The 23648-nt window shown below is 38.4% G+C and overlaps 1 protein-coding gene and 1 pseudogene across 1 annotated transcript; both read left to right on the forward strand.

Moving 5' to 3' along the window:
- On the forward strand, nucleotides 7976–8995 carry LOC109126530. Its single transcript, XM_019230183.1, has one exon. The coding sequence runs from the start codon at nucleotides 7976–7978 to the stop codon at nucleotides 8993–8995; it is 1020 nt and encodes a 339-aa protein (XP_019085728.1).
- LOC104750203 lies at nucleotides 21657–23545 on the forward strand (annotated as a pseudogene).

A 23648-nucleotide genomic window follows, 5' to 3' on the forward strand; every position in this document is an offset into this window, starting at 1 on the left:
CTCCACACTATCCGTCTCAAAAACCTGACAATCGACTCCAGCCACCAGTAAAGACTCCATAGCCCAGATCAACGCTTGTAGTTCTGCATGTAGAGGAGAAGGACTCCGACGATGACTCCGTGCTCCCAACAGGATTGTTGTAAGCTCTCCACTGCAGCACCACCAGCCCAAACCCTGGTAGGGGTCTGTACTTTTCCAAGAACCATCCACTTGGCATCGGGGAGAGGATCCCCTATCCTCCGTAAAAGACGGGGAGAGGATCCCCTATCCTCCACTTGGTATGAACTGTTTTATAGAGAATAAATCATAAACTCCCTCTTTACTCTTTTAATTTCAATTGCTTATTATTCAGAATTATGTTTTGTTCTTCATTGAATATGTCTGAGTAGTTTGCTTGTAAGGTTCAGGGTTTTCACAGAGATTTTATAAATTGTTAGATCTGATTATTTATGATTCATTATCTTTCTAGATCTTCATCTTAGGTTGTTCTTCATATTAATTCTTGATTGATCACCTAGAATTAATAACCTAGGAAAATAAATTGATATAAGAATATAATTGATTTTCCTGATAAAACCTTTTGATGAGCAAAATCATTTCCTGCAAAGAGATTTGATTTAATAATTTTGTAAACTATCTAAACCTGTTTTTAAAGCTGATTTTTAACCTAGAATTTTACAAAGAGATTTGGATTTTCTGGTTTTGAATTTAGATAATATTTGCAGTGAGAACTGATTTATTTTACAGAAGTGTTTAGAGTTCTAGATCTGTTCTTAAATGCTTGAATCCTAATTTATTTTTTGATTTAATAATTTGTAATTTCCTGAGAAATTCCCTAGGCCTAGCTTTTTGATATTCTGAATTTACAACAGCATTTATTTATTACTTTGCATTGCTATTTCAATTTTAATTTAATTTGTTTAGCATAATTTAAAAACTCTATAATTAATTGTGTAGTCTTGAGTCCTTGTGGAATTCGACCTCTAAGTACTGCAGTGATCTCTTAATTTGAGAGAGTAGCTCTAGGGTAAATTTGAGCATATCATCGATTAAGTTCTGGTCAGATAAGTGGTTAATAGACAGGCCTTTGATGGAGTTAGTGACAATGGACTTACCTGCTGAGAGTATGGTGCTCAGAGCTAATGATCTTTGGAAGAACGGGGTGGGTTGGTTAATGGACCAAATCACACCTTATGTTGACGAGAATATCACTTTGCATTTGAGGGCTGTGGTGCTTGATATTGTTACTGGTGCAAAGGATTGGTTATCGTGGACTAATACCCCTGATGGTGTGTTTACGGTGAGCTCTGCATATTCGTCCCTAACTCAAGATAGTTTACCGCGACAGAACTTGGTTTCACTGTTTCATAGGTGTTGGCAAGTAACTGGTCCGGAGCGGATTCATGTGTTCCTCTGGCAAGTTATGAACCAGATCATTATGACTAATGTGGAGCAGTGTCGCCGACACTTATGTGATTCAGGGCTCTGCCAAGTATGCAAGAGTGGGGTTGAGACAATAATTCATATTTTACGAGATTGTCCTGCAATGGCGGGTGTCTGGCATCGGTTGGTACCTGCTAGGAGGTGTAGAGAATTCTTCTCTATGACTTTACTTGAATGGTTGTATAGCAACTTGGGGGACAATGCTCTGTTGAGTGAGAGTATATGGTCTACATTGTTTGCAGTCTCTGTCTGGTGGGGTTGGAAGTGGAGGTGTGGTAACATGTTTGAAGTGAATAGGAAATGCCGGGATCGGGTGCAGTTTCTCCGAGACTTGGCGAAATAATTTTATATGGTCCACAAGCAGGCTGCAGTTTCTCAACAGAGTCGAGGACCGAAGGTAGAGAGGGTGATTCAGTGGATAAAGCCTCGTGAGGGATGGATGCGGTTGAATACGGATGGGGCGTCAAGAGGTAATCTGGGTTGAGCAACAGCGGGGGTGTGATCCGAGACAATGCAGGTGGCTGGGTTCGAGGCTTCATTTTAAATATTGGTATCTGTTCAGCCCCGCTAGCTGAACTATGGGGCGTATACTATGGTATTTTGATTGCTTGGGAGTGTCGGGTATCCCAGGTGGAGTTAGAAGTGGATTCTGATACTGTGGTCGGTTTTCTAAAGACAGAGATCGGTGAGTCGCATCCGCTGTCGTTCCTGGTACATTTGTGTCCTGGTTTTCTTTCAAGGGACTGGATAGTCCGTATCTCACACATGTATAGGAAAACTAACCTTTTTGCTAACAGGTTAACTAACTATGCGTTTTCTCAACCGTTAGGTTTCATATGTTTGATGTTGTGCCGTATTGTGTTCGTCCTATTTCGTTGGAGGATGCTTGTGGAACTACGTTCCTAAGACAACTCCGGTTGTAGTTCCTTTTCTCGTTTTTTAGTTGAATAAATCCTTCCCTTTTCCGACCAAAAACAAAAGCAAAAAATCATCATTAAAAAAACTTAAAAAAATAAAACAAGAAATCATATAACGTGTATAATCTTATTTTCTAAAAGTAGTTATCATTGTCGGTCAAAATTACAGTTACTTCTTCGTTGTGAAAATTTTAAAATATATTATGTTACTAGATTATGACCCGCGATGCACTGCGAGGTATGTTTTTATAAAATTTTATTTTTGTTAATGTACTATTTTAATACTAATTTTGCTAATATACCGTTTTGTTAATTATAGTGATTTAGTATATAATCCGTGGTATACCGCACAACAGTTTTTGTTGAATACAATCTTAATTAAATCAGTTTGATTTGACATATTTTATATTGGTGTTGTTAAAATAGTAAAATGAGGATTTAAACCATATTGAAATATTATATTACTATAAGTTTATTTTTTAGTATTATCAGTTCAATCATGTAATGTCATATAACCCGTTATGTAATATAACTCGTTTATGTTACTTAAAAATTTTAATATGTTGAAATATTCAATTTAAAACTTTTTATTAAGTTTAGATATATCAGTTATAAATTATAAACTTCTTAAAATTTTATTTTTTATTATATACGGAAAATTTACTATATATGTATGTTAAACACACACTTTTTGTGAAATTATATTAATTATAAATAATAAATTCAAATATTTTAGGAAACTATATTAGTGATTACATATAAGAGATCTCAATCTTTAACAAATATGCTAATTCTTAAAGTTAGAGATTTATACAATGTGTGGAGCATTGGAGAGCACAGGTATCAGTTTTTATAGAAATAAATAATTAACTCTTTTTATAATTGGTTATAACAATGGATACTTAAATTTTGTATCTATTTTGGATATGGGTATAACCCACAAATAATTAAATTCGATTCAAAATATTCCAGTATTTTAGGAAACTATATTAACTATAAATGATATATTCCTATATTTTATGAAATTATATTTATTATAAATGATAAATTCAAATATTTTAGGAAACTATATTATTGATTACATATAAGAGATCTCAATCTTTAACAAATATGCTAATTATTAAAGTTAGAGATTTATACAATGTGTGGAGCATTGGGGAGCACACTTAAGAANAAAAAAAAAAAAAAAAAAAAAAAAACAGAATTCCATAAACTGCCCCTATTATAAAGACAAAAAAAAAAAAACAGTTTAGACACAAAAAAAAATCTAAAAAATATTATCAGTAATTGAACGTCCAGAAACAAATGTTGATTGTGTTTCTGAAACCAAACGAGGCAATAAGAGCTTCAGACGAAAACACAATACTTTTGAAATAATCTTATAGCTCACATTACAAAGGCTTATAGGTCTAAACTCCGCCATTCGCTGAGGACGATCCACTTTAGGTATAAGACAAATATTAGTCTCATTTAAAAGCGGATCAAAGCTGCCAGTACAAAAAAAACTCTTTAACCTAAAACACTAAATCCCCTTTGAGAGAAGGCCAGAACCGTTGAAAAAACAGGGCTGTCAGGACCTGGGGTTTTCTCCGGATACATAGCAAAGAAAGCTTGTCTGACTTTCCTTTCCGAGATATCCCGAGTAAGATCTCTGTTTATACTTGCCGTGATAATCGGATCGATTGCTTGAAGTATCTCTGAAATACCTCCACCATCGGATTTCTTAAACAGATCCTCTAAATATGTTGTAGCAATATGTTCCATACCCAAAGCTGATTCATCCCAAACGTTATTGGCTCCAAATAAACAAATAATCCTATTGCGTACCCGCCTTTGTTTAGTAGATGCATGAAAATAGGTAGTGTTTTTATCCCCAAACCTTAACCAAAATTTTCTGCTCTTTTGTTGTCAATAAATCTCCTCATCACGATATGCCTCTTTCAATTTCCTCTCAATTCCCCGAATTTCTTCCTGTGAAGTCGAAGCATCCATCTTCGCATCATGCAGAGCAGTCTTCAACGAAGAAATAATTGATGGGCCAGTACTGACATTATTTTTCCTCCACCAGGAAATCGAATTCCCGCAATTCCTTACTTTATCGACAAAACCCGGAATCCAAAAATTCCGTGTCCGATTCTATCCTGACTCAACCGCACCAACTAATCCCTCCTTACCCAACCACCGCTTATCAAACCGAAATTGCCTCTGCCTTCTCTGGACCGCCGTCAAACAAGTTGCTTAAATGGGACAATGATCAGAACCGATCATCTCCAAATAATTGACTTTCGAGTTTGGGAAGAGAACATGCCAGTCCTCGTTACCTAAAGCCCGATCAAGTCGACAGAGAATCACTTGGTTATTACACCGATTCCCTCTCCAGGATAATTGATCCCCATAACATGGAAATTCAAGCATCCCACAATTCCTAATCATTGAGGTGAAAGGCTTAAAGGAAGAAGCTGACCGCAAGGCACCACCCTGCTTCTCATGGTTTCCAACTAATTCATTAAAATCTCCAATAATAAACCAATGATCAATACAAAATGATCCAATATCCGTTAATTTATCCCACACTTTTCCGCGATGTTGGGGAACCGGATCACCATAAATAAAAGACAAATATACCAATTGTTGGCCGAAGAAGGCTTTTTATCAATTATACGGTAATTATGAAATAGAACAGAAAGATTTATTTCATCCTTATAAAATAAAACCAAACCACCACTAGTCCCTCGGGGTTCAACAGTAATCAATTTATTATAACCAAACTTAGTTTGAAATTTTTGTAAATAAGAAAAACATTTTTTTGTCTCTGATAAAAAGAAAATATCTGGTCGATGCTTCCTCCACAAATCACCCAAATAATTCTCTGTCAGATCAACCCCAATGCCCTGACAGTTCCAACTTAGAATCTTCACGCTTGAGCTGGTGGTTTCGGGAGAGCCCCCATCCCCTTCTTAATTGGTCTTATTCCAATGCCAGCAGGTTTGCCGTCCACAGCCTTGTTCCCTTGTTTCCCCGTCCCATTCTGTTTGTTACCTTCACCTTTCAGGTCCTCCGTGTTGGGGATAATATCACCCGAACCCAAATCTCCCAAACCCGCACTCCCCTGCTCAATCGCGATCTCACCTTCTTCTGGAAGATTACCATACGAGACGTCATCCTCCTCAAGTAGATCATCATTAGCTTCATCAAACTCCGAACCAACCAAATCCTGATTAGTCCCATGAGGAGGAGAACTCTCCATAGCTGTTCCCTGTTGAGCAATACCCTGATAAATCACGTCAGAACCATCACCAAGGACCTCTTGTGACTGATTATCTTTGAGACCACTCTTAGCCTTATATAATGGTTTCGGCCAAACTTTCCATTTCCCCTTACGGTTAAGAGGGAATGAATTAGCCTGTCCCATATAACCTCCCGGACCCCTCTGAACCTCCCGCTTATCTCCTGAATCCCTTGCAACTGCACTATACGTCCGTTTCTGTTCCCGGCCTGAGCCATGGTGACGGACCTGATGGTAAGAACCCGAACTACCCGCCCCAATGGTGAACTCATATGCTTGGAAGTCCAAGGCTCTCTTGACAACCTTTCTAGGCTTCTCCCAGCCACCATCATTGTGAAAAAACCCTTGATTCCCAATCGCTTGTTGTCGCTGAATACCTCTCTTATCAGGTTGATGCTCAAACACCTGATTCCCAACAGCCTTAATCAGCTCTGGGCAACCTTTCTCGTCATGTGTAAGACGAGAACAATTTTCACAATAACCTGATAGTTTCTCATACTCGAGAGTCACCACCACTTCATCTCTAGATTAAAACAGCACCAACAGCTTGAAAACAATAGGATTGAAGCCATTGACAGTAACACAAACACTACCGGATTCTTCATCACTATCCGACGTCTTTAATGGATAGGGTGATGAAAAGTCAATATTTCAGGAACAAACATCCTCTTATGGCAAAAAAACCAAATAAACCGTCATTTGCTTGGAGAAGTATTTATTCAACCAAGGGGTTGGTGGAGCAGGGAGCGCGATGGGCGGTAGGCTCCGGTAGTTCCATTTCGGTTTGGCATGTGGGTTCCGAGTTTAATGGTTAATCATTTAATTAACCCAGATACAAAGGATTGGCATCTGCCTACCCTTGAGGAGTTTTTTTGATCTGGTGGATATACAACTTATTCGGAGTATGCCGGTAAGTAGAACTTATCAACCGGATAGACTAATATGGCATTTTACTAAGGCTGGGAAATATTCCGTCAAATCAGGATATCGGTTGGCCCGAGAATTAATCACGGATGTAGAGTATGGGCCGACGTGTATGGCTTTACGGGCTCAGTCGTGGAAACTAGATGTACCCTCGAAGATCCAACACTTTTTTTGGCAGATTGGATCGGGTACTCTTCCAGTGTTAGAACGTCTTGCGCATCGGGGTGTTCGTTGTGATACCGTCTGTAAGCGATCTGCTTCTGTAGTGGAAACTATAAACCATGTGCTCTTTGAGTGTCCTCGGTCTCGATGTATTTGGGAGCTGTCCCCTATTCTGATGGATCCGGAGGGTTTTCCATATACATCGATTTATGCGAATTTAGATTTCATATTTTGGCGGGCGTCTTCACAATCCGGGGCTTCGGATATAGGCATTCATCTACCTTGGATTATCTGGTCAATTTGGGAAGATAGGAATACAAATGTTTTCCAGGGTATCGAGCTAGAACCAANAAGGACCTCTTGTGACTGATTATCTTTGAGACCACTCTTAGCCTTATATAATGGTTTCGGCCAAACTTTCCATTTCCCCTTACGGTTAAGAGGGAATGAATTAGCCTGTCCCATATAACCTCCCGGACCCCTCTGAACCTCCCGCTTATCTCCTGAATCCCTTGCAACTGCACTATACGTCCGTTTCTGTTCCCGGCCTGAGCCATGGTGACGGACCTGATGGTAAGAACCCGAACTACCCGCCCCAATGGTGAACTCATATGCTTGGAAGTCCAAGGCTCTCTTGACAACCTTTCTAGGCTTCTCCCAGCCACCATCATTGTGAAAAAACCCTTGATTCCCAATCGCTTGTTGTCGCTGAATACCTCTCTTATCAGGTTGATGCTCAAACACCTGATTCCCAACAGCCTTAATCAGCTCTGGGCAACCTTTCTCGTCATGTGTAAGACGAGAACAATTTTCACAATAACCTGATAGTTTCTCATACTCGAGAGTCACCACCACTTCATCTCTAGATTAAAACAGCACCAACAGCTTGAAAACAATAGGATTGAAGCCATTGACAGTAACACAAACACTACCGGATTCTTCATCACTATCCGACGTCTTTAATGGATAGGGTGATGAAAAGTCAATATTTCAGGAACAAACATCCTCTTATGGCAAAAAAACCAAATAAACCGTCATTTGCTTGGAGAAGTATTTATTCAACCAAGGGGTTGGTGGAGCAGGGAGCGCGATGGGCGGTAGGCTCCGGTAGTTCCATTTCGGTTTGGCATGTGGGTTCCGAGTTTAATGGTTAATCATTTAATTAACCCAGATACAAAGGATTGGCATCTGCCTACCCTTGAGGAGTTTTTTTGATCTGGTGGATATACAACTTATTCGGAGTATGCCGGTAAGTAGAACTTATCAACCGGATAGACTAATATGGCATTTTACTAAGGCTGGGAAATATTCCGTCAAATCAGGATATCGGTTGGCCCGAGAATTAATCACGGATGTAGAGTATGGGCCGACGTGTATGGCTTTACGGGCTCAGTCGTGGAAACTAGATGTACCCTCGAAGATCCAACACTTTTTTTGGCAGATTGGATCGAGTACTCTTCCAGTGTTAGAACGTCTTGCGCATCGGGGTGTTCGTTGTGATACCGTCTGTAAGCGATCTGCTTCTGTAGTGGAAACTATAAACCATGTGCTCTTTGAGTGTCCTCGGTCTCGATGTATTTGGGAGCTGTCCCCTATTCTGATGGATCCGGAGGGTTTTCCATATACATCGATTTATGCGAATTTAGATTTCATATTTTGGCGGGCGTCTTCACAATCCGGGGCTTCGGATATAGGCATTCATCTACCTTGGATTATCTGGTCAATTTGGGAAGATAGGAATACAAATGTTTTCCAGGGTATCGAGCTAGAACCAATTGATATTTTGAATCAAGCGGCTACTGATAAATTATTGTGGGAGGAGGCCAAGTATTACTCAGTGAGATACCTGGATCCTCCGCCTTTATTGGAGGACAGCGGTTCCTCTCCCCGATGTCAAGTTGATGATTCTTGGAAAGGTACGGATCCATTTCAGGGCCTGGGTTGGTGGTGTTGCAGTGGAGAGGTTTCAACGCTTCTGTTGGGAGCACGGAGTCACCGACGGGGCATCTCCCCTTTACATGCAGAATTACAAGCGCTGATTTGGCCTATGGAGTCTTTACTGGTGGCTGGAGTCGACTATCAGGCTTTTGAGACGGATAGTGTAAAGCTAGTTGCGATGGTGCAGACACCGGATGATTGGCCTGCCTTTTCTAATCTGCTGGCGGATCTCTCTTTGCTTCGAACTTCCTATCCCTCCTTCACCCTCACCAGGATCCCACGAGACGCCAACTTTAGGGCTGATTGTCTTGCTCGATCTTCATGATCTTTAATTTCAGAAACTAACTTTGTAAACTCTTATCCTCCTGTTTGGGCACCAATCTTTGAGTTCTCTTTTAATTATTATAGTTTGGTTGAAAAAAAAAAATCTAAAAAACCTAACATACTATGATCCAAGTTTGTTCATATTTGGATCATGAATAGTAATTTGGATACAGAAAATCAAAACACGGATCTTCATCTTTTTTAATGGAATTTTGGGAAAAGTTTGAAAATAAAATAATAATTAATAATTAATATGCACCTTATATGGTAATTATAATCACAATCTAAATCACTATGATTTCGTAACTAACATATTTTCCGCAATTGTGATAATGTATAAGGATAGTTTTAAATTTTAATGCACAAACACACTATTCATTAATTTTTTTTTTCAATATATGTCTTAAAAAATTATGATTAATGTTTTGTTGTATAAAATTTGTTTTTAAATGGTATATCTTTCATATAATAATTTCAATTTCAATTTTAATTTATATAGATATCTTTTAAATTTATTTTAATTTGCATCAGGTTTTTTTTTTTGTTTTACACATTCCCTATAATCTGTCATGTATATTCTATTTCAAAATGTTGTAGGTAAGATTGTGAACGTATGCCAAATGAAGAAATTTAAGCATAGAGAATGTCAAGACGACAAAATGACATTTTAACTCCGAAAAGCAGAGTATGTATCTTCAAGACAATTGTTTTTATCATTTACGCTTATTCTTATGTTTATGTTTTTGTCAAATTTTCATGTATCCTGCTAAATTTTCTTTACAATTACATTGTGTGTGGGCAATATCTACGAGATTACGCGTTTAATTATGCTAAACTTTTTTATGTTTTTTTTTTTTTTTCAGAGTTATTATTTTGTCACGGTAAGTAGGAGAAAATTTAGATTCATTAACTTTGTTTCTATACATAAAAGAACATATAGCATTCGTGTCAATATTCCATACCCATAACGATTTAACACTATTAATGGGAATAATGACGCAGAGTTTCAGATCCTGGAAATAAGGACGCAGAGTTTCCAATCTGTTCACCAAGCAAAATCATAATTCAAAGATATATTTTATTAAATTATTTTAATGTTTATTCAAAATGATAGTTTTTTGTAATTTTCACATTAAATCTTAAAATAGATCTTAGAAATGAATCTAAACAACCAATTAATCAAAATCTTGCCAAAAGTTTTAAATTTTAAATTATAACGATTTGATTTTAGATTTTATCCATTAATTATATATTCAGTTTTTATTACTTTTTTGAACAATCTTCTTAAACAATTGAAATAGATATATCCTTACAAAAAAAACAATCAAAGTATATATTTTAAATCGGGAACAATTATTAAGTAGATTTTGTGCTTACATATGTTAATATATTTTAATGTATAATACCAAAATGATTAAAATACAAATTGTTATAATTGATTGACATTAATTTTGATGATTTATATTAAACAGAAATTGTTTAATACACTTCCCATGTCTATCTCTATATCAGATCTTTGATCAGAAAATAGTTAAAGTCTGAGGGTTTTATCTATAGACCTATATATTTCAAATATCATTGAAGAGCGAGACCAGAACGAGTATTTTGGAAAATAAAAAATAGGATTCAAACAATTTTCGATATAAATATTTTTGGATAACCAGACAATATAAAAAAATTTGGATGTTAAATTCAATTTGTAACTTTAATTGGTAGTAATTATATTTTGTTGGTGGACCATGCGGGGTTGCGGATTTATCTACAAGCTTTTTAAAAAAAAATGAAAAATATATAAGTATATATTTTTATCTAAATAGAATATTAAAATTTTAAAATAATTTATAATATATATAAAATAATTATCAAAATCATTTTTCTTAAATTATGTTTTCTACTTAAGTAAATTATGAAGGAATTCCGATTGACTCACAAACACTATATCGAAGCACGTTGGTAACGCAGCAATGGCAAGGGAGGGGGAGTTTCTGGGGATCGTGGTGGTAAGTTATAAGGCTTTTCTAATAAACCTCAATCTCCATGGAATTCACAAGACTGATCCATTTACAAAGCATAGAGAAATTTATTAGCCTAAAAAATCATAATGATGTGGCTATATATGAAATATATCACTGCAAGGGTTTATTGTTATGCACTACGAAAGTTAAAGTTAGAGATCTATTATTCGGTTACTTTAGGTTAGTCCGTCAAAACATTCATTGTGAATGTGTAATTTTTATTAATGCAACCTTTACAACTTTTAAAAAAAAAATTTATTACTTTTACATGATCAAATTGAATTACATATCGATAAATATTCATATGCTGTTTTGACTCATTATTTTTATTTTTCTATTATTTTTAGCCAAACTAATAATAATATTATATTTTTAATTCTTTTAACTTCAATTTTTTCCTATCAATACTCATTGTAATACCATTTAGTCGATTATTTTTTCTTTTATTTTATCCAAACATATTACCAAAATTTGATACTCTCCATGATTGATCAAATTATAGTGAAATGAAAATGAATATTATATCCAATCAGTAATGGATCATAGTATTTGTATATATTAATATTACTGTCTGATTATTTATTTTTATTATATCAAAATTTCTTATATTATTATTTTATCCAAACACATTATGTAACATATTTCAATTTGTCACGAGTCATATGTATCTGAAAATTTTCCCGCGTGATATAGTATATAGATCATGTCTTATCGAAGACAGATATGAATTTGGGGATTATCGTGTGAACATCCAAATTAATTGACGATTTTAGTGGAGATGACAAGGATCATATCTGAGACGGCGTGTAAACATCAAATTTGATGGAACCATTATAGAGTGAATCATCTAACTTTGTTAGTGTCGATTTCCTCTGGTGAAGATACCAATTGTTTTTTGTCGTTTCATTTTTTCTTTTGTTTTTTTCCTTTTGATCAGAACTTCAACCAATACAAAAAAAATAAGTCTCATATAATTTCCAGCATATGATCCATCTAAAAATAAAATGGACTTCTAAAACTATGGCCCCCAAAGCCTTTGGGTTAAATTAAATAAGACTAATTTATATTTTTGTCAAAATTTAAATATTATAGGTCTGTCATTACTTTTAGTAAAATACAAACAAAATTTATAAAAACAAAAATTAAAAAACCCCGTACGATGATCGTTTTTTTTTATATACAAACAACACTGGATGTAAATGCAGATTCTAGAACAACTTGCTGTGAGGAACAAGTCGTTGTGCCGAACAGAGCATTGTGCCAATCAGGAAGCTGCATCAGATCACAGACGCTTGAGTTGCTGACATGGATGTGTGAGCTGACGTGGCAAGACGTGAGTGGATGTGATAATGTGTCGAGGAAAGTTGATGACTTGGCATTGAAGATAGAGACGAGATTGTACTTGGAGATATGGAAAATATTCTCTGTGATAAATAAGGAAAGGTTAAGCTTGAGGAGCAAGCAGTTTCCGTTTGCTTGGAGATATGAAAAATATTCTCCGCAAGAGTTAAGGAAAGGATAAGGCTGAAAAACAAACAGTTTCCTTATCCCGTGATATTTGGAGATTTGCCTTCCAGGGTTTCTCAAGTCGTGTATATATATTAAAGGAGTAGGCCACGAGCCAATTTGAGCACTCTAGAATATTGATACAGTTGTAAACTTCGAAGCCACAAAAATAAGGCTTAGAAAGGGTGTTCCCAGTTCTCTGTGACGTTAATCAGGGTGGTGATTAAGTGCGCAGAGAATTGTTTTTTCTTTCTCTTAGATCTACTCTGGTGAGAGTTTAGATAGAAAAGAGAGAGGGTGAGTTTATTCTCTTAGATCTACACATGTGTGTGTTTAGATAGAAAAGAGAAGAGGGGTCAGATTCATTCTTAGTCGGTTCAATCCTATTGGGTAGAATAGGTTGAGTAAGGGCCGAGACAAAATTGTATCCTTGTAAAAGATAAATTTTGTTAATAAGATTGAATAGAAAAGCGTTGGCTTGGCTCGTTCCAAGTGTGAATCAGTGTGTTGTGCTTCTCTATACCCTTTCAATTGGTATCAGAGCAGATGCCTGATAAAAGAATTGCTTATCTTTTCAACAGGTGAGATCTTGAGACGAGGTATGGAGAATCCACAACAGTTCGTTGATGAGAACAATCCGCTGATGCTTGACGCTGAGCATTATGATGATTGGAAAGCACAAATCAGACAGATGATTCAAAGTCGTGATATGGAAGCCTGGTTCGCTGTTAAAGATGGATGGTCACTTCCAACACTTACGAGCATGAGAGGAGAAACTCTAATAAAACCCTGTAAGCTATGGACGGCTGAGGAGAAGTTAAAGGGAAAACAGAACACTAAAGTGTTATCTACAATTTTCAGCTGCTTGCCGATGGATCTGTTCGCGATGGTGCAAGAGTGTATGTCGGCGAAAGAAGCTTGGGATATTTTGGAAGCCTTCTTTGAGGAAGCCAGAAGGGTGAAGAAGGAAAAATCTGATGTATCACCATCCTGTTGTTTCAACAGTCAACTAAGCTCCCTTTGTCAGGAAGTTGTAGTGCTGAAGATGGTATATAAGGATAAAATGTTTGTCAAGGAATTTCTCAGAAGCTTATCACATGGATATCTTTCTCACAAATCTGATGGTAAAGGTGCTTTAAGTTCTGATGAACAGAAGGTTGATCAGTGTGTAAAATTAGTTCAGACAGATAAACTGCAGATGAGAAAGAACGATCAGAAGGCTGAAGAATCATTCACTCTGAAGACTGTAGAAACTCAGACGTCTGTTCAATGTAATAAGGGAGTACTGATTAAGAAGCAGTTCAGAAGTCTGAAGGGTGTACAACGTCAGCATCAATATTCATCATCTAGATCTGATGCAGAGAAAGATCTCAGAGTTCTGAATATCAAGATTATGGACACTTCCAATCAGAATGTTCTAGACTTGAAAGAAGAAGTGTGTTGAAGTGTTACAACCGTCAAGGCTGTGTTCATACAAAATCTTGTTTGACATAGAGTGATATTGATTCAGCCAAAGAAGATGATGAGAATCAGAAGTCTGTTTTGAAGCCTAAGGATGATGTGGCTGGCTTATCTGTTGAGAAACAAGCCATCGCTCTGTTTAAGGATCTGATTCTGCAGAAAAAAGAGAATTATGATCTGGTGTCTGAGAAGAAAGAGCTGCTCTCTAGAGTCTTCACTCTTGAGAAATTGTTGTCTGAAGAGAAAGTTATTACGTCTCTGTTGAGACAATGTCTTGAAAATCAGCTAAAGATTAACAAGAGACTGAGTAAAGGAGCAAAAGATCTGGACAAGCGGCTGATCACTCACAAGGGTACTATGATTGCAAACTGTGGGATGAAGAACCATGGAAGAAACTCAAGTGGTGACACAAGTGCAGTTAATGGGTCAATAGTGCTGCAAAACAGAGGTGGTGCTGTCAAACGAGCGTCTGAGTTTAACCTGCAGAAGACTAAACAGATGTTTGTTGGGAACAACCTGAGAGGGAAACTGCGTCGTTGTTGGTATTGTGGTGTGATTGGTCATAATAAGGTTGATTGCTACAGATTTAAGAATCGTGTAAGTCAACTATTAAGCTAGAAGAAGTTTCACAATGTTGGAAGAATAGGCAATCAAGTCGTCATTAAGAAGAATGATTTGTATTGTTATAGTGGATCTTCAAGTACCACAATTAACAATGGGCTACACCTCAAATCGATGAAAGAAACAACAAGATCAGAAGTTGAGACAAGAAAGTGGAGTGTCGGAGATCTGAGCAAAAGAACATGTTGCTGTTATTATGCGAGTCAGAGCCTCCACAAAGCTGCATGTTTCAAGTGACTGGATTGTACTATACCACTCACGCATCTGAAGGAGTGTCACAAAGATGTTCGAAGATACATGCGAGTAAACATCAAGAAGCGTAACATGAATTGTTATGTTACACACTCTGTTGATGATCAACAGATTGTTGTATTGAAGCATTGTGGTTGTTCAAGGTACATGACTGTGAATCAAGGAAGGCTACACAAATTTGAAGAAGGCTTAGCTAACATGGTCACTTTTGGAGATGAAGCTGAAGGTAAAATCAAAGGCAAAAGTGCATCTCGGGGTAAAGATCAGCCCACTATGGTGTCTACCTTGTCGATTGTCTAAAAGCCAATCTGGTTAGCATCAGTCAGTTGTGTGACGAGGGTTTAGATGTTGCCTTTACCAAGGAAAGATGTCAGGCAGTTGATGAGCGCAAAAATATTTGAATCCAAGGTCAGCGCTCTGATAATAGCTAATATATCAAAGTTGTCCAATCCACAAGCAAAAGAGTTCAATCAGCAGTCTTCTATGATGTCTAGAGACATGATCTGAGAAGGAGTGTATTAACTAGCTGTTGTCAAGTGTAAGCTGTAGCACTCAGGAAACTATGAGAATCACTTCCATCAAGAAGCTGCTGGAGGGATTCATAAGGGCATAATTGTTGGTTCTGATGCTATTACACAGAGTTGTTCGGATGCAGTTAGTGGTGTTGCATGTAAGAGCCTTGCAAATGGAGTTAAGTTAAAACACCTTGATATATTAGATGGGCGAAGCTACAGAGGTGGCTACTAGGTATGTAGATGTTGTTGCAGGTCAGCGCTTGGCTGCTGGTTGTCTGTGAGTCATGATTGTGGAAAACAGAAGTTGGACAAGTTGGACAAGTTGTGGAGAACAAGGCACGTTTGGTCGTACAAAGCTCTAAGGAGAGTTCGCTAGACACAACACCTTCACTTCAACATGAGGATTGCTAGGAATGGCTTCTTTCAGAAGACTGTTTACTTGGAGCAACTGTAAGGTTCTGAGGATCTTAATCTGCAATTAAACATTCGTCAGACAGATGATGAAGTATTCATATACTAGTGCGAATATGCCAAAAGTTTGATCAGTGCATGTGAGTTACAGAGAAGTGAAGATGAAGCCACACCCATGAGAGTTAGACATGGTCTATCTTAGAAGATGAATCAGGAGACTATGTGAATGGTAATTGGTACGGTGGACTGATCAATTTGTCTGAAGATGTGTTGTACCAGCAAAACAGACATCTGTTATGTTCTTGCAAGCTGTGAGTGGTTCAGTGACAATCATAAAGTCTCACACATGCAACATAGGGTTGATGTTGACAAAAGGAGCCAGCAGAAACTTGAAGAGATCTTGCTCTCTGAATCACCGTGAACGATCTGGTGGTTGTTGCCTTCTGGGAACATAGCTGACCGTCTGCTACGCTCAGAAGCTTGCNAAGCTCTAAGGAGAGTTCGCTAGACACAACACCTTCACTTCAACATGAGGATTGCTAGGAATGGCTTCTTTCAGAAGACTGTTTACTTGGAGCAACTGTAAGGTTCTGAGGATCTTAATCTGCAATTAAACATTCGTCAGACAGATGATGAAGTATTCATATACTAGTGCGAATATGCCAAAAGTTTGATCAGTGCATGTGAGTTACAGAGAAGTGAAGATGAAGCCACACCCATGAGAGTTAGACATGGTCTATCTTAGAAGATGAATCAGGAGACTATGTGAATGGTAATTGGTACGGTGGACTGATCAATTTGTCTGAAGATGTGTTGTACCAGCAAAACAGACATCTGTTATGTTCTTGCAAGCTGTGAGTGGTTCAGTGACAATCATAAAGTCTCACACATGCAACATAGGGTTGATGTTGACAAAAGGAGCCAGCAGAAACTTGAAGAGATCTTGCTCTCTGAATCACCGTGAACGATCTGGTGGTTGTTGCCTTCTGGGAACATAGCTGACCGTCTGCTACGCTCAGAAGCTTGCTAAGGTACCTCGTTCAATTGTTGAATATGAGGTTAATGCCTTGGGAACCTGTTTCAATCACCCGATGAGAATCAAACAATTGAGAACAGCGTACGGTACATTCTTAGACCTTGCATCAATTTTGTGTGATAATCGTTTGTTTGTTAATATTGTTGTAGATCATGTACTAAAATTAAAATTACAANTATACTAGTGCGAATATGCCAAAAGTTTGATCAGTGCATGTGAGTTACAGAGAAGTGAAGATGAAGCCACACCCATGAGAGTTAGACATGGTCTATCTTAGAAGATGAATCAGGAGACTATGTGAATGGTAATTGGTACGGTGGACTGATCAATTTGTCTGAAGATGTGTTGTACCAGCAAAACAGACATCTGTTATGTTCTTGCAAGCTGTGAGTGGTTCAGTGACAATCATAAAGTCTCACACATGCAACATAGGGTTGATGTTGACAAAAGGAGCCAGCAGAAACTTGAAGAGATCTTGCTCTCTGAATCACCGTGAACGATCTGGTGGTTGTTGCCTTCTGGGAACATAGCTGACCGTCTGCTACGCTCAGAAGCTTGCTAAGGTACCTCGTTCAATTGTTGAATATGAGGTTAATGCCTTGGGAACCTGTTTCAATCACCCGATGAGAATCAAACAATTGAGAACAGCGTACGGTACATTCTTAGACCTTGCATCAATTTTGTGTGATAATCGTTTGTTTGTTAATATTGTTGTAGATCATGTACTAAAATTAAAATTACAAGATCCTGAATATTAGTTTATTCATAGATTAGTTGTGGAGAAACTGATAGTAATAGAACATCAGAGTACTGATTTGCAAATTGCTGATTTGTTTACAAAACCATTGGACTTGGATCAACACATGATTATGGGAAAAGTCATTGGTGTTTGTGGGATCTAATATGTTATGTGAGTTGTGTTAATCAGATACATGGACATGCATCAGAACAGGCCATGGAATTCCTTGAATGTATAAAAGAGCAACACTCGATCTAAACGAAGAGTCAGTGGAAAACAGCTGCCTGTCATGCCAATTCATATGGGGAATCTCGTAAAACGTTGTCGTGAAGAAGGAGGTCAAAGAGCTGAGGAGAGGCATTATTATGCATTCCATTCAGAAAGAAGTACCAGTTGTTTGTAATTTAAAAAAAAAATAGAATTATGTGGCTGGTACGTCTGCAACAGAGTCCTGAAGAATAATAACAAGGGAATGCACAAATATCCGTGGTTGAGAAGTCAAGTGATATCGCTGATAGAAATCAGGAAGATTCAGCAGAAGATCGTTCATATCATCAAACTATGAAGATCATTCATGCATGTTGGATCTAAGCTCTAAGGTAGTGTATCATGAAAAGTCGAAAAAAAAAAAAAAAAATGATGACTTGATACACTCTTGTCAATGCACGCTCCAAAGGAAATTCCAGCTGCCTACTTCACGTTGATGATAAACCATGAGAATCAAAGGCATGCCAGAGCGAAAGGCATGCCAGAGCGAAAGACTAGCCACTGATCATAGAGCTGTTCTTTGAAGATTCACAAAAGGTTGTGGTAGTTTCTGGTGAAGTCCTAAGCAAATGGTTGGCACACATCACATAACAGATCTCAAGGTATGAAAGCCGCTTACTTTAAGAAGTAAAACTAATATACAAGTGCTCTTGATGGTCTATTGCTTTTCTGGTTCCCTCACTTCCTGTGATTAACTATATTTTGGATGTCTGAGGTTGTGTATAAAAGGCTTGAAAAGAAAAAATGTGCTGTAAAATCAATGTTTTGTAGTTAAATTCATATGATTGATTGTTGAAACACGAGGCTGATTGTAAATATTGTTGATAAGAAATGTTTGTATGTTTTTCAACAAGTGTGCACTGATGTGTGTGTTAAGTGTTTCAGGTTTAAGTTTCTTTGTTTCAGCCTATAGGAATGATCATGACACTCTAAGAGGTAAACTCCAGAAAGCAGCAATGGATCAAGGGTCTGACATCTCGAGTGATGGATTGATCAAAGAGCTGCGTGTTCATCTAATTATTTGGGTGAAAATAAGTGTCCCATGAGTACTGAAGGGTTGGAAGTAGCTGTTACTGAAACTCACAACCTGGTTCAAGTGGTGGAAGTGCTTCAGAGGATTATTGTTGAGTCATCGTGCGTCTGAGGACGATTCAAAATACTGATACTCAGTTTGTATCGATAAATGAGTATAGTGTCAGTTCCATAATACGAAGGAATGGAGCTACATGTACCGGAGACAGATGAGTGTTCATAGACAGAAGGCTGTCCTTGCAAGTGGTTGTTTGACTTTCATGACTGTCGGGTTGTTCAATTGAGTTCCATCTTTGATCAAAGTATTTGTTGCAAGGGACTGTTACCAGAAGATGGATTGTGCTAAGAAGCAATTGTCTATGTCCCACCAGCTGTTTGACATGTGCAGTATCGTCTGTATCACCTAGAAGACATCTTCTTGAGTTAAGAGAGAATCTGCAGAAGTGGGTTGATACTTCAGTGTCGTGAAGTCAACAAAAGAGTGACAGGAGATCATCTCAGCCTTGTTGACCTACAGGTGCATATGATTGTGATGAGACATGTTACCTGCAATGAAGACAGAGGTGTGATACTCTGTTGTTAGGATCGTGATACATCCATTGAAGAACGAACGTTTGTGGTTGGTTCCACTGATGATGTATGAAGATGTTTGAAGCTGCTGGGCTTCTGAAAAATGGTGTCTGAGATTAAGCCTTACTTATGTGATTTGTGGGCTAATCTGTCAACTGTCAAGGGTTTGATCAAGATAGTGATTGGTCTTGTAAGGAACTGTGCATTTGGAGGCTCACAAGACCGATCAACACTTTGTTTGATTATGGTGGAGTAAATGGCTAGGCAGGTATTAGACATGTGAGACTGATGATAGTTGAGTTAACAGATGATCATATGTTTGAATTCCCTACAGGTGACGAATTGGAGAAGTGATATGCGCTTAGCTCATCTGATTAGTGAAGCAGAAGTTTGAAAGCATAGATCTTGATACACAAGGTGCTGTTTTTTCCTGCAAAGCTTGTGTATGGTCACATCCACACTGTGATTCGACAAAAGTGTTGTCTGCTGTTCGAATTCTCGGCTACCAGTGTCTTATTGCCCAACATCCAGTTGTGGTTGCAAGGATTGTCAACATGCCTACAAACAAGAAGCTGTTTCAATAGGCGACTTGACTGATCATCAAAGTGCTTAAGGATGTGAAGCACTGTTAGCAGGTAAGTGATTCCCATAACTCAGTATATTGTTGTGATACATATGTCTGTTTTTGACTTAGTTGATCACTCAAACTGGGGGAGAATGATTCTGGTTTTGTGTTTTGTTCAACGCCTAATGATAAGGAGTTCTGTACTTATGGGGGAGAATTCTTGAAGCTACTTGGTTTAGCGGGAGAATCATTGTTTATGGGGGAGACTTAATTTATTAATTGGTTGATCTTAGGATGGTGGTGGTTATTGATCTTAGGTTGTTAATGATTGAGAATATGCCAATTGATTAAGTCTGGATTAGAGAATTATTAAGAACATGGTTTCCGCTGCAGCCCGCTGGGGTTTCTGATTGTTAGGTTCTTATGCATAATTCTGTTTGAACAAGCTGTTGGTTAATTTTGCTAGATAATGTCTGATGTTTTGTCTAGTTGTTGCTTGTTCTGTTTTTGGCTTGTGTTTGTTGGAGTGTCTTTTCAGGTTGAACCAGAGAGATGCTTGAGTATCAAACTCAGTCAAAAAGGGGGAGATTGTAAATGCAGATGCTGGTACAACTCGCTATGAGGAACAAGTCGTTGTGCCGAACAGAGCGTTGTGCCAATCAGGAAGCTGCATCAGATCACAGACGCCCGAGTTGCTGACATGGATGTGTGAGCTGACGTGGAAAGACGTGAGTGGATGTGATGATGCGTCAAGGAAGGCTGTTGACGTGGTCTTGAAGATAGAGACAAGATTGTACTTGGAGATATGGAAAATATTCTCTGCGATAAATAAGGAAAGGATAAGCTTGAGGAGCAAGCAGTTTCCGTTTGTCTGGAGATATGAAGAATATTCTCCGCAACAGTTAAGGAAAGGATAAGGCTGAGAAACAAGCAGTTTCCTTATCCCGTGATACTTGGAGATTCGCCTTCTAGGGTTTCTCAAATCGTGTATATATATTCTAGGAGTAGGCCACGAGCCAAGTTGAGCACTCTAGAATATTGATACAGTTGTAAACTTCGAAGCCACAAAAATAAGGCTTAGAAGGGGTGTTCCCAGTTCTCTGTGACGTTAATCAGGGTGGTGATTAAGTGCGCAGAGAATTGTTTTTTCTTTCTCTTAGATCTACTCTGGTGAGAGTTTAGATAGAAAAGAGAGAGGGTGAGTTTTAATCTCTCAGCTAAAAAGAGAGAGGGTGAGTTTATTCTCTTAGATCTACACAGGTGTGTGTTTAGATAGAAAAGAGAAGAGGGGTCAGATTCATTCTTAGTCGGGTTCAATCCTATTGGGTAGAATAGGTTGAGTAAGGGCCGTGACAAAATTGTATCCTTGTAAAAGATAAATTTTGTTAATAAGATTGAATAGAAAAGCGTTGGCTTGGCGCGTTCCAAGTGTGAATCAGTGTGTTGTGCTTCTCTATACCCTTTCACTGGAAGCTAGACTGATGGAAACCGCAAGAGTCGTCGCCGAAAAGTGTTTATGAATAGAGATGGCAAGTGGTAAATGAGGATGGAAGAGAAATGAACCTAACCACATCATGATGTGCTTTGTGAACCAATTCAAGCTTGTTCGTTCTTATTTTCCTACTTCTTATTAAACACATTTGCTCTGTTTTCGTATTGCCAATTTTGAAGGATGAAGACACAAAATGAAGTGCGCAAGAAGGCTGAAGCAGAAGTACTTTGCTGTTCAGATGAAGTTATTCTTTGCAATCCATGTGACATTATGGTTCATGAAGCTAATAAAATTTTCCAAAGAGTCGCCTTACAAAAAGATGCAGCCTCAGCCACCACAGCGTCTATGTGAATGTGATATCTCCGCCAGGTTCCATTCTGATTTCTCTTTTGACACTTGCTGAGTTCTTTAGCCGATGTCTCAACAAAACACATATGTATGCAGGAGAGAAAAGGGTATTTCTTCTGCTTATAGGACAGAGCATTACTGCGCAATGACTACGATGGAGCCATTCACACTTGTAATTCTAACCAAAGATTCTTACTGATGCGAGTGTCGGACGTCGCACGGTACGGACAGAATCGAGTGCTCTCGGGCCGAGTGAACTAGGAGCAACTTCTCTCGGACAAGGCGCGGTGGTTCGACTCCAGGGAGAAAACAAACGAAGGAAACCGAGTTTTGCATCAAACAAACGAGCGGTTCGAAAGTTCGCCTTCTGTTCACGTCGTGGTCGAGCGGCTACGGAGGCGGCACAGTACGGACGGTGAAGTTGTGGAACGGCTAGCAAACCAAGGATGGATTCGACTAGAGGAGGTGGAGACGATGATGGAACGACGACACGCGAGGGCTGGCTCGTCTAGCGATACGGTCAACTAGTCGACGGTGAACCCGGTTCGAGGTCGGCTAGGGTTTCTCGGTAGAACAATCCCGGATTGGTTCTAAGGAGATGAGTGAGACAAGAGTCAAAGATTCTCTCTTTGGAAAAGTTTTTATTTTATTTTCATTCAAGTCTGAAGGCTACAAGAAAATAAGAGAGGGTTTAAATAGAGCTAGGTTTAGAAGAGACTAGGGACACGCGGACTCGCAATGGTCCGCACATGTTGCCCTTGACGTGTTCTCTTTGAAATAGAACACGTCGCTCTTCTAAGTGATTCAAATACAACCACACACGTCACTCTACTTAACGTTACAAGGAGAAAGTTCTAGAGTTTGTTCAAAACGCAAAGCATAAGTAAAATAAAAGACACGTCTTCGGCCTTGGCGCGGGAAACGTCTTTGGCTTCGAACGTTTGCGCTAAAGCTCCTCGCCTCGTTAAAACCTCTTCCGGTAAACCTCGTGGGACAAACTCGGAGTGAGGAAAAAGAGTATGATTCCTTGCTTCTAGCAACTTGGTTGCCTTCATCCTTGGGTAAGGATGAAGGCCGTGCAAACGGTCTCTTCTCAAACTTGGAGTGAGGAAAAAGAGTATGATTCCTTGCTTCTAGCGACTTGGTTGCCTTCATCCTTGGGTAAGGATGAAGGCCGTGCGAACGGTCTCTTCTCGAACATTTTCGGTCTGGTCGCGGTCTTGGACGAACACTTGGATAAATAGGTTGATCTTCTGCCTGGTGGACTTGGAAGAGCTCTTAGACCTTGTCGTGGCTCCCGGAGAGATTTCTGGTACGTTGGCCTGCCGTTGTCCTGTAAGTGGTACAAGCGTCTCGGCCGCGTCCGGTGCGTCTCGGTCAGGTTCTAGTCCCGTGCTCACATCACTTACTTTCTCGGAGTCCAAGTTTCTGATCAGTCTTTAAGTAGGTACTGAAGACTCCGGATGCAGGACTTGCTATAGCTCTGAAACTTATCAGATTCACACAAAAGTTTCTAAGAATAGTGAGTATTCAGTGAGGAAACTGAAGCTGGAAACTCAGCTGAGATAGACAATTTTTCCTATTTTTATCATAAGTCCTTCGAGATCACACCCAATGAGCCATTGATGTCTAATATTAAAAAGTTATTAAGTCTACCAACATACATATGTATATATTTTTCCAAGAAAAAGTTGGTAAAGAACTCAAATCTTTTTGGTTAAGCTTAACAGACTTATCTCAGGAAATATATAAAACATGACTTTTTAAGTTTTAACCAATAAAACAACCAAAGCAAGGCTTATCACTTGTTTTGGGAATTGCATA

This window comes from Camelina sativa, chromosome 2 (assembly GCF_000633955.1).
Source record: "Camelina sativa cultivar DH55 chromosome 2, Cs, whole genome shotgun sequence".
Classification (NCBI taxonomy): Eukaryota; Viridiplantae; Streptophyta; class Magnoliopsida; order Brassicales; family Brassicaceae; genus Camelina; species Camelina sativa.

Excerpts from the sequence above, each read along its gene's own strand:
- LOC109126530 (XM_019230183.1), top strand. The coding sequence starts at position 7,976 with ATGCCGGTAAGTAGAACTTATCAACCGGATAGACTAATATGGCATTTT.